A 12,501-nucleotide genomic window follows, 5' to 3' on the forward strand; every position below is an offset into this window, starting at 1 on the left:
ACAAACAATGAACTACTAAATAACACTAAACTAAACGACACTATTAAAGCCAGAGAGTTCGCGAGTACGTTGCCGGCCTTTTAAGAATTAGTTTGCTCTTTTCTTGAGGGACCCTCGAAGTCGAATTGGTTAGGAAATATTTCAGTGGGCAGCTGTTTCCACATCGTAGAGGTTCGCGACAAGAACTGCCTTAAAAATGCTCAGTTGTGGAACGACGGACGTCGAGGTGATACGGGTGGTAGTGGTTTCGTATTATGCCTTAATCCAAACAACTCCTCTGAATACTCTCCATGGAAAATGCGGTAGAATATGCAGAGTAATGTAGCCAAGCGTTAGGAAGTCTTTAAATTAATAATTTCTAATTAAAATCATTTATAAAACGCTTAATTATATCGCTAAAATGAACCATGTAATGGTAACCACAATTTATTGGAATGAGATGATCAATCGATTTTATAAGTATAGCAGTATTACAATAGTAATCGTTTTTACAAGTCAGTTGACAAACATCAGTGTGAATACATTTTAAGTAGTTCTTACAAACTATTTACATAATGTTTAGCATAATCTACATTCTGCTAGTATTATAAGTCTATTATCTACCCTTATCAACAGAAGACTATGTCAGGGAGTGAGAATGTGAAACGAACAACGATACTATGTCACGTTCCGCTTTATAGTGATTAGGTAAGTGACTGCCGTGATGACGACACGCAATGATGCCAACATGGGTACGATATATGACCATAACAGTGTCTTTTATATTTTCTGTAAACCCAAATAACGTTTTATTTTGACGTATCTGGAGACAGGCTCATGTGATCCTATCTGATACCGCCCATGAACACATTGAACGATCGACAATAAAAAATCAGCTTAACATTTACTATTCAATGAAATAGTTACTACGTTACTTTATGTAAACCGTAGAACTAATTAAATTTCCGTACTTATATATAGTATTTCATGAAAAATTATTTTTGAAAAAAATAACACAAAACTCCACCAAACCACATTCGAATTTGCATGTACTCACTGGTTTAAAACCTAGCAGAACTATTCAAAGTATTACCTGCCTCTTGGTCGTGAATAATTAATTTTATAAATGTTTAATGGATTCAACTCCAGAAAATTTGTGCAAACGCGTTTTCTAAACCGTGCATAAATTATGAAAACAGCTGTGATATTCAAATTTGAGACTTTGAAGTAGATTTATTTGGAAAAGGCATTTGGTATTATAAAGTCATTGGGCAAATCCAGCTAAGTATGGGTCCCTTATATTAGATTTGGTCATACGGAAGTCTACGTTGATTTATTTATTTACAGCATAGATTCCAAACAATAATTATAATAAATATGCTAAATTCTTATCTCTAAAACATATGGCTAAATCCCGAACACGGGGCAAATTTTTATATTTCTAATAAGTTTTTCTGATGCCTCTTTTACTATATATATTATATATCTTTGCATATACATTTGCATTCGAATAGGTATAAAATTTTCTAGATTCTTATAAATGCCATAATTTTTATCGTATTTAAAGTTATGCGGCATGCCTCAGACATATTGAAATACTAATATAAGACTTTTACAAATATTGAAATATCATTGTCAAAAACTGTAAAAAAAAATTAAGGTTTTCTTATTTATGGAGCTGGTATGAGTTAAATAACTTTATTACTGAACAACAACCAAACACCGTCCAATGACTATAAAATCGCAATGGCTGCGTTTAATTCGAATGGACACCTGCGCTCGGTGAATGAAAATCGCTTTCTAAACTATTTGCCGTATTTTTTTTAAAACGATGCCATTTGATATTATAAACGCAAAGGTTTTTTGAGTAGAACGGATATTTACTATGCGCATTGTCTAAGTGTATTTATCTTTCATTAAAATTGATTGATTCGTATTTAAAGAAAACATTGATATGAAACTCATTATAGATAAGCACGTGTTAAGGTATTATTATAATTTAAATATCCGATAGCATGTCACTCGTGTTTACCATACGCCCTTTGAAAGAGAAGCAAAAATGTGATTAAACAAATCACACGTTAGTGTAATACTCCTAAGGGAATATGTGTTGTTTCTCATGAATAAAATTTAGTACAGAAAAAATACTTGAATGAAAATAATTTAGCTAAAATATTTTAAGTAGGAATACAAAAAATATTGTACACGTATTAAACTATGAGTTCTTAGCATAAATAGCATATGTTAATATGATTGTTGATCACTTAAGCTTGTATATGCTAAGCCGATTATACCTAAGAAGCTTGTGGGAACGATGAGGAAATATCGGTGCTTCCTTATTAGTCTATATAAAAACATTATATTTATCAATGCTATTGATAAAGTAATGTCGTGCATTTTTTATTCTTACCAGCGTTTTTAGGGTTTTCTATAATAAATAACTGGCTTTTAAAATGTTAAAAATGTGCATAGTATAACTGGGTAAAGCACAATAATTTTTATACGGTTCGTGAAGATTTTAGCCAAAACTCTACGTCACTATCAATATAAATTTATTTTTATATCACGCTTCGATTACCTTATAAATATGCAAAATTCTGAATCAATAAACGGCTATTTGATAGTATGAAAAAAAAGTTATATTGAGAATATGGCTTTAAATAGCGTTATGGAGTAATTAATATCTATTAATATATAATATATAAAAATAATAAGTATGTTTCAAAAAATTCAATAAGTATTTTGATTTTTATCCATCTATCTAAACATGATCACAGATTATTCGAATCCATCCTACTCCAAATATATTTATTTATTTATTAACACTACAGAAAATAAAAAAATACACATAATTATATCAAATGGAGGATAACGCTTTCGAGCGATGTCTTCCAGGCAACCACTGTGAGTAAAGAAAAAAATAAAATAAAAATGTATTAAATTACATAAGATAGGCAAATAGTACAAAAATACATGTTATACACAGTTATTAAGACAAAAACAGGAATAACAAAAATAAAAAAAACTAAACTAAAAAGATGATACATTAAAAATAGAAAGTAAAAAGTAAAAAAGACACATAAATCACGATAATTTAAGATTAATGATATAGACATGGAGTTTAATTTTTCTGTGACTATTTTAGATTGATAGAAAATATTTGTGTTATCTTAGAATGTAACAACTTGAAGTTTAGATGTTTATAAGCATAGTACGTCAAAGGGCCTAGTGTGACGCCATCTTGCCTAGAGAAGCGTTTTGGCAGGTTCTTGAAAGTATGAGGAGTTTTATTGAATTTTTAAACGATTGTAGGTTATATGGTTTCTAATAAATTGTCTGAAATGGTTTAAAAAATACCTTATTAAAAGCCATCACTACAGGACTGTAGACCGTTGGAAATTATTGAACGTGAACACCAAAATGCAATAGATTATGATAGCTTTAAACTGATTGAACTATAAATATCTATACGTATATACTCCGTATTGCAACAACTGCGAACTTTAGTTGGAAATCTGTGCACATTTGTTCGTACATAAATCAATAAGCGAGACAGATTTATAGCCCGACTATTCCTTACTGAAAACCTACCTGTTTATATTCAGTATTGTTTAAAGTGAAAAGGGTATATAAGACTAAATTCATACTAGTATCGAAGCCGTAACTTAAAACTTATATACATATAGGCTCATAATAGCCAACGTATTAATAATCGTCACAAAATGATTAAGGATATGTATGAAAAGTAAGACACCGCCAACTTGCCAAATGTATAGTTATAGAGCGTGTCAAGTAATATTAATAAGCAAATGTTCAAGTTACAGCTACACTGACTCCAATACAAAATTCGACAACAGGTGCTGTTGTAAGTTATTTCCTTATTTGCGACCAACGATGAGTAGGGTTTCGGTGTAACTTTAAAATAGAACCTAACGCTTTGATGCGATAGTACCAATTGGGTGTTAATGACGAGGTTTTAAAAATGAAGCGTACATCATTACAACGAGGCAACTATGAACATTGTAGGTCTATGAGTCATTAATAAACATTATATATACCTCGATCTGCTTCTGTACATACAGTTCGTTTTGGTCTCTTCAATGTCATTCACGACAGTTCTCTTAATGTTATATACTTATCATTATCAAAATTTATGTAATGATTTGCATTTTAAGGTAAATGAAAAAGTGGGTTAAAACTGTTCAAACGTGGAAAGTCTCATCAGTGACACATTTTGTGTCATCCATGATAAGACGTGTTCTAACTGTGTATAACATGATATGACGGGATAAAATCTGCACAATACACGGGTTGACGTGACGTTGACGGAAGTCGTGGTTGACGTTCGGAAGTGGACCAGCGTCACATCCGCCAATGAACTGTTTCGACTAGCGCTGGATACTTGCAATTCAAGTTGTTAACAGCCAACCTTTGGTCAGAAAGATATCTGAAGAAAACATGTGTTTAAAGTGATACATATAGCTTAAAATAATTATTACGTAGAGCCATATACAAATATAAAATCCAAAGTCTCAGGTTATCAGGTTACTTAGACATATTTTAGCTTGGAGCGTTAATTATATCCCTTTCTTAAAAATTCTATTGTTTAAATATATTTTTATTTAAGTTCCCCAATTTGTGTTTCACCCTTTTACAAATTAATCAGGTCGGCTGAGTAATTGTTAATAACGTTAGAAACTATAGAGCTATATCAGTTTTTAGGGATATAATTTTCTCGCTTTGGCAAAGAAAATACTTTTATTAAATATATTTATTACGTATGTAAACTGTTGCACTATATAGGCAACGGCGGTTTATTTTTTACAGAAGTTTTTCGGGGTTGAAACTTAATTTACTTTCGCCTGAAATAACAATAATTAGAACATTCTTTCTAAAAAGCTTTGTTAGTGTATATTCAGAGTCGCGATTTAGCACTGAGTCTGAACTCTGAACTGTGTCTCCCTTACAGTTCCTGCGATCTCTGTTATTTTTATTAGGACAAAGTTCGTCCTTAATTTCATTTAAAATATGTCAACATTGATTTGCTTTGTTACGGAGGAAGTAAAACAAGATTTTTACCAATACTACTCATATTTTTTACTTAGTTGGATGCACAATGGCTAATAACTTGTATTTTCTCTTGGTATCGCTCTTAAACTAACCCCAGTTTTAGTTTAAATAATCGCCTACTTGCCAAAGCAAATCAAGCATATGTATTTTTAATGTACTAACTGCTATGTAATAAAGATTTCTAAAATGATAGTGTCACTGATTATATTTATGTTTATTTCTATACTAGTTAAGCAGTTTTCTAAGCATACTTAGGAAATCGCTAAGTTATGGTTGCCTTAACATTATTTTTGTTCTTATCATAAACAGCGTAATGTAAGTAGTATTTACCTGAAGAAGCGCAGGATCTGTTTCATTCCTTGGCATTAGGAGAAAAATACATAAAGACAAGATAACGCGAATCTTTATATGATATTCTAAATTTAGACATGGTTAAGATAATTTCTATATAAAAACTATTTCATTTTAATTTCGCTAAACGTCCGTGGTATTCTAGAGAAGTGTACCGTGCGAACAATCATAACTTTTTGTTTGTTAACAAACTTCATTAATCCAAACTAGTAGACAGTCCAAACAGCAACTCCACTTACACCGACACTGCTTCATTATTATAACTCGGAAATATTTTAAATATATTACATTATGATTTTATAATTCAATGAAAACCATTTTTTTATGTTAGTACTTACAAACACACTATACTAATTACACTATTAAACTTAAATCTCACTATCCTACCTTAAAACAAAGAAATGAAATGTGAAGTCTATTATTTTAATAATCAATTCCTTTTTAGGCTTTTTATAATTATATGATAATTAAACAATATTGAATGTTGAATACATAATAACGATTAACGGTGACTTCTGTCATTTGTGTCAACGGCCAACTGCTTTGCCAACCGCGTTGGCTGCTAGCTCCATCTAGTATAGGATTTTATAGTACATGGTTTCTGTTTTACCTATAGGTATGTTACTTTACGTTGAACAAACTAAAGTAACATACTTACTACCTAAAGTATGTATCAAAACTTAGCTTATCCATATTATATCTCTAAGCTATTTTGAAACTGCTACGAAAACGTAAACCAATACCGCTAAATATTACCCAGATACAATATAACTTCCATTCGACGCGAAGGCTTATCTATTCGAAATTCGAATCATACCTCAAGTGGTAGCTACAGCTACGCTGTAGCACTCATAAAATCAATCGTAGAACCGTTGCCGTAGACTGTGTAGCCGACCGCTACATTTATTACTATTGCTGTGAAGAATTCATATTGAAGCCATTAAGTTATGAATTTCCTAAAAAAATATTTGATGGTTTGCTAAGATTTTTTTATTGTTATACCGACCATAAGGTTTAAGGAAATAGCTTCACTTTTTTATAATATCTACTTAGACTTCATGAACGTAAAGGCACATCGGAAACAATTTGGATATTTTGGATTGTTTTTATCTTTAATGTTAAATCTGTCAACTTACGATGATTACTTGTTTCAAACGACTCACATCTGAAATATTGCTTTTAAGTAAATAAGCAAGTCGCTGGTAATGCAGACGGACGTGTTGTAAGTCAACAGTTTCCTTATTGACGACATAAAACAAAACGTTTAAGAAGCCTTTTACATTTTTTACATTGTTATCTGACGCAAATCTTTACTTTTGATGAAACATTAACGTTGCCCTTTACTGATGAAGCATATAGTTAAAATAAATATATGATTAGGTTACAAGGCTTTGCAGGCATATTAAAAATAGGAAAAAGGAATTCACCTCTTTGTGAAACATCAGATATAAATCTAATTTACTAAATCTAAGTACGTCGTATACTCAATAGGCCTGTAATGAAATCAGCTCGCTCAATGAATCAAGTAACACGCTTAGTCTGACATAACGATATTGATCAAACGAATTTCAAAACAAAAACGCTTCCGGCAGGGTTGGCTTAGAATCCAGGCAGACGTTAAATTAACCTGGACTCAAAACATTAAGGCGAAATTATTATTACTGTAGCTGTCAACTTGAAAACCATATCATGGTAATCTCTCTTACGGGAAACCGTTTGAAACATCAATATACGTAAATAATGAATAATATCTGAGAGTTAATTTAAGTCCATTTCGCTTCTTGTGGATGTTGGTTGCAGATATAATGCGATAAAATAGAGCAGTTGATTACATTTCTCATTGTGCGTTTGAAGCTTTATATGGATTGTACCCAAAAACACGCTACTTCGTCTTCGACGTGAGACCTATAATAACCCAAGACCCATAAATGGCTGCAATGTTTTTAAGTTTTATATTATTTATCGGAAATATCAAAGCGCTATAACTTCACTCAACTTTAAAGATTAATTATAACTCAAAGTTGCTAATTAACTCATTAATATGTCAGCACATATTAATTAGTCCTAATCGCTTGATTAATGTTCGATGAGTTTGCCTCAACCGAGGCCTGTATAAGCTATATATGCCACATTAAACAGGATCCGTCAAACAAATAGCTTTAAGCATACATTATATGTAACAAATGATAAATATTGTTAATTATAGACTCACAGGGCATTGCTTAGTCTGAGAACGTTGAGTGTATTTAAAAGATTTAGATGGCGGTAACTAAATAATTGGTTTTTGCAATTACAGACTTCTGATGACGTTATAAGTGCGCGTGAGGCGAGCACCTTACGTATTAGAGTTTCTAGGCTAGACAGTACGAAGGAAAAATAAACTTGATAGAGTCCTAAACACTTATATTGAAATTATCACAGAAAAAAACGAAGTTAAGAACGCAATAGAATGAAAGCAAATACGAAAAGAAAATGCGTAAAGAAAACAATGAATGAATTATAGGATAGAAGGATAAATCGTATTTGCGAGCACAGCTTCTGCGTTTGGTAGTTAATTTCGTACTGTACGATGATGTTATTGAATAAAAAATTGGGAATGAGATTCATTACTACAAACTTAAACGTACCCCAAATTTGTCATACGAAATTAGCCCCTTAATTAGCACAAGAGAAATGGTCCTTTCTCATACGTAATCCTAACATGTGAAGATAAATACTAGCTAAAATATTCAAAGGAAGGCGCAGACTGATTGCTTTGTGCTTCGTAATTCGGGAGCCGAAATGCCTAATTTGTTTACTAACGTAAATTATAGGCACGTTCGAATTGCCTTATTACAATTTCAATTTGTATAGTGTTTGTTTAACCTATTATGTATAGTTGTCGGCTGTATTGTGATATATTTACAGGAATAAGTTGGTAATTATATGATTTATGATTACCGATTCTTTATTGTGCTTTATTGTGCAGTGATATACAACGGTTTAGAAAAAAAAAAAAATTGTATATTTATGATCTATGTGAACTTATTTCTTATCTAAGTTAGTAGGCAAAAAATAAAGATAATTTATTTATTATTCTATGTTTTTTGTGAGCAGTGTTGGCTTAGTGGCTTCAGCGTACGACTTTCAGCCCTGAGGTCGTAGGTTCGATCCGCGACTGTGCAGCAATAGAATTTCTTTCAATGTGCGCATTTACCATTCGCTCGAACGGTGAAGGAATACATCGTGAGGAATCCATTGCCTTAGACTCAAAAAGTCGACGGCGTGCGTCAGGCACAGAAGGCTGATCTCCTACTTGCCTATTAGAGTAACAAATGATCATGAAACAGATTGATTTATTTATTTTATTATTTGTCTTTATAGTGCCATTAAAATCCAAAGGTTGGCGATCATATATTTTTATAAAACAGGTAACGAGCAGGAAGCTCACCTGATGTTAATCGCCAAAAACAAAATTAATGCCAGAGGGGTTGCGAATGCGTTGCTGAATCATAATGGCTACTTTCTCAGCTACAATGATATCCTGGTAAAAATAATGTGGTGGTTTTCCGAAGTCTTTCACATCGCTGTTTCCTGATCCTAACAATATGAGTGACGACTGTACAGGCTTACTAAGCACTTACTCATTCAGTCGCACCTGCGCAGCTGCTCGTAGTTTAAGAAGGATAATGCTTATTTACTTTAACGCTGCCGGCATGTGGTCGGGGACTGCATGAAGCAGCTAACCGCAATATCTTACGGTTACCTACTCTTATTCTTGGGTTCCTGCATACTTCATATATTTAAGGTTATGGCAAAAGTATTCTCGTGTGAAAAGCGTTTACTAAAATATCATTAAACATGAAAGTTTAATTGTGCAACCCGTGTCTCGGTGACAGCTCTATTATACAGAACGAAGACGAATATTCCTGTCTAATAGTTGTGGAACTGTTTAAACCAACCTAGCCACGTAAACGACATTTATTTGAAGACCTACTATGAATATAATGGAAACGTAATATGTATATATATGTTTTATTGCTGAATATGTATATGTATAGCATTAATTTAATAGAAAGATAGGTGTATTAACCAAAGAATAAAATAATGATATAATATGAACATATTCAACAGACTACAGACAATTACATTTAAAAAAAAAACTACATGCTATTACGTATATGAGATGAAACAAATGAATTCGAAAAGGGAAAAGTGAATTTTGAAACAGCATTAAACATGCCGGAAATATCATCTATTTTGAAATCTCCAATGTCGAAATCAATGATTATTTTCTTGCGCCGGCTACAACCAATTCGTACAAAGTACAAAAACATAGAATTCGACAATTCTCGTTTACGATCGTTTATCATAGCTTTAGGTCATGCACCTTTTTGCAGCTTTTGGCACGAATGCTACCGACTGTTTTTTTGTATAATCGCTGATACAGTACATACGGGACTTTTATCGATGTTGTGTCAAAATCTTTGTTTGATTTTGTCTATTTTAAAATACGTTTTTTATTTGTATTATGTGGTTCAGGTGGAATGTCTATGTATTTTGCTATTAAATTGGGCTGTTTCAAATATATTTATTTTTTTGTGGTTCTTTGCACTGTGCCGTAGTCTTGGGTCTGTCGAAGTTCACAGGACAGGCAGGACAGGCCTTTCTCCTGATTTACAAAAGGGATTTAAAGGATGGGTTCCCTGGATTTACCTTGATCTGCACCTTCTAGCACTTTCCGTCCACCTACTGATATGTATTCCTAAACATCCGATTAAAGCCTTCCTTCTGAAAAAGCACTGCTCCAATGGCCATCTGTTTTAAAAAATATACAAACACAGAATATATATGAATATAATTAAAGCAAATTAAAGCAATTGATAAATTTGAAAAGAATGTAGTTGTTTTGCTACGTTGTGGAACGAGGCTAAGTATTGTTATATTGTTACAGGAAGGTGCGGCGAGGGTAGCCCATGCGAGCAACTCTGCAGCGAGTTACACGACGGCACCTACGAATGCGGGTGTGGTCCCGGCTACGTGCTACACGTAGACGGCTACGGCTGTTTAGGTAAAATATAAATATCTTCAAAAATACTTTGAAAGAAAGAAGAAAAATATTTAATTGATTGAAGCACACACACACATGTAAAAGAAAGACAAACACAATCACTTTAATCAAAAATCCTTTGCCAAACTTGGTATCGTAGATAACATTGTATGAAACATTATAGATGTTAGCTAAGACTCGTCACGTTTTTATTCGATAAGCCTTAGTGGTTAACGCCTCTCGAAATGTGTTTTGGCTGCTCATGGGTTAGAAAGTATTAATCTGAAACTTAAATATATTAGAATATAGTTATTTTGCTATTACTTTTGAGCTTTAAATGGTTAAGCTCTATCTTGAAATGGCAGATCTGTTATTACAACTAAAAATATAACAAAAGACGCTCGTCCCTTTCCATATTTGTAAAAATATCTTAAAAATGAAAGATGCCAGTTAACGATATGACTAGTCGTTAATCACAGCCACACGTTATTAATGACAGACATTTTTCCAATACTCCAGACATGGGCTCGTGTTATTCCGAGTTTAACGAAGACCTAGCTGGTAACGCAAATAACCGATAACTAACACTTATTTTTAATTGTTAAGAATTGGGTTCAATTATCGCTAACAAAAATGTTTGAAGGCCGCTGATAGGGTATCCAGAAATGTAAATGCCTCTTTCATTTGTTATAAATAGAACTTCAGGCATGTTCTATTATCGAGCAAATCAGTATATTGCAGGCTGTGGTGTATTTTTATGAGTTCGTAGCGTAAAAAGTTTAATGAACTTCGCATGTTTAACCCTTTTTAAGTACATACAAGATCAGCAGCATTTTGAAAATAAATAGGGTTTCTAGTTTTGAAATCATTTCAATATTTTTTTAGTTTAAATAATCTCCTAGCAGAACAAAACACAAACATAAATATCTAAATAATATTAGCAGAGACTTCTACATCTTGGCACTTATTGATTCTTTTCGTTAAAGATCACGTTTGACTATACAAAATTACTTAACTTAAAAACCTAATATCACAATATATATATATACTATGAGAATACAAGAAATATCAAACCGAGAGTAAGCCTAGTATTACAATGGAGAATATATTGCAGAAATGCAATTTCATTCGCATTGAAGAATATTCTGCATAAATAGTGAATTGTCAGCGCTTTATCGATAGTGTTTAATGCATTCAAGCTAAGGGATAAACGCCTTTACGCCGTTCAGCTCTTGGAGGCTTGACCTCTTGGCATCTTGTGCCAATGGAACCACAACATTCACTCACTTTTACGGCTTGTTAATAATGCTAATATTTCACAATAATTAAGATTTCGAAAACTATTCTAGACACTTTGCAAGTGCCTGTAATTTTTACTACGACTACTTATTTATTAATGCCTGAATATGTTGAAATTGAATGTAAAATCAATAATACAAAATCTACCAACCGACCGACCAATCTAGATAACAAAAACGTAAAAATGTGTCAAGAAGTGTCGAGGCTAATTTCGTTTAAAATAGTGTAAATACAAAATGCCTGTAAGCCCAGTTAAAAGTGCTAACGAATCCGCGTCTTGACTGCCATTCTGACGATAATAGTACTTGAATTCGTCGCTGGAAACGTCGAGAACGTGAACGTGCTGATTGTATGCACTCGGCTTAAGTCGATGGCTGCATTGCGATTATGAAGTGAATTTTGTCGGTTTTATGCAATTTAATGCATTTTCAGCTAATGTTTGGGGCCATTGCTTGATACAAACTGCCGTACAAGCGCATATAATCACGAACAGTTATTAAATATTAGGTTTTGTTTCGGCGTTGTTACCGATTGTATCTAAAAGCTGTTACAGCGATCATAATAATAGGGCGTATAGCTAGAAAAAATGTGTCATTATGATAGGTTTCTTAGAAAATATAATAAATATGATTTCATAGATTTTAACAGGACGAATGTTGTTTATTTTTTAATAGGCAGTCAAGGAATAAATAAAATATAAATACCTAAATAAATTCAGGTTATATTTCATTAAGAACTGTCGCTTTAATACAACTATGTTTGTTTTAAATATA

General features: G+C 32.5%; 1 protein-coding gene across 1 annotated transcript in view; it reads left to right on the forward strand.

The window, feature by feature from the left end:
- Positions 1 to 12,501, forward strand: part of LOC123711127 (pikachurin-like) — an 88,438-nt gene that overhangs the window by 42,527 nt on the left and 33,410 nt on the right. The window contains exon 3 of the mRNA XM_045663543.1: positions 10,334 to 10,450. Coding sequence (XP_045519499.1) covers positions 10,334 to 10,450 — 117 coding nt within the window. The remainder of the gene's footprint in view (positions 1 to 10,333; positions 10,451 to 12,501) is intronic.

Source organism: Pieris brassicae, chromosome 6 (genome assembly GCF_905147105.1).
Source record: "Pieris brassicae chromosome 6, ilPieBrab1.1, whole genome shotgun sequence".
Taxonomy (NCBI): domain Eukaryota; kingdom Metazoa; phylum Arthropoda; class Insecta; order Lepidoptera; family Pieridae; genus Pieris; species Pieris brassicae.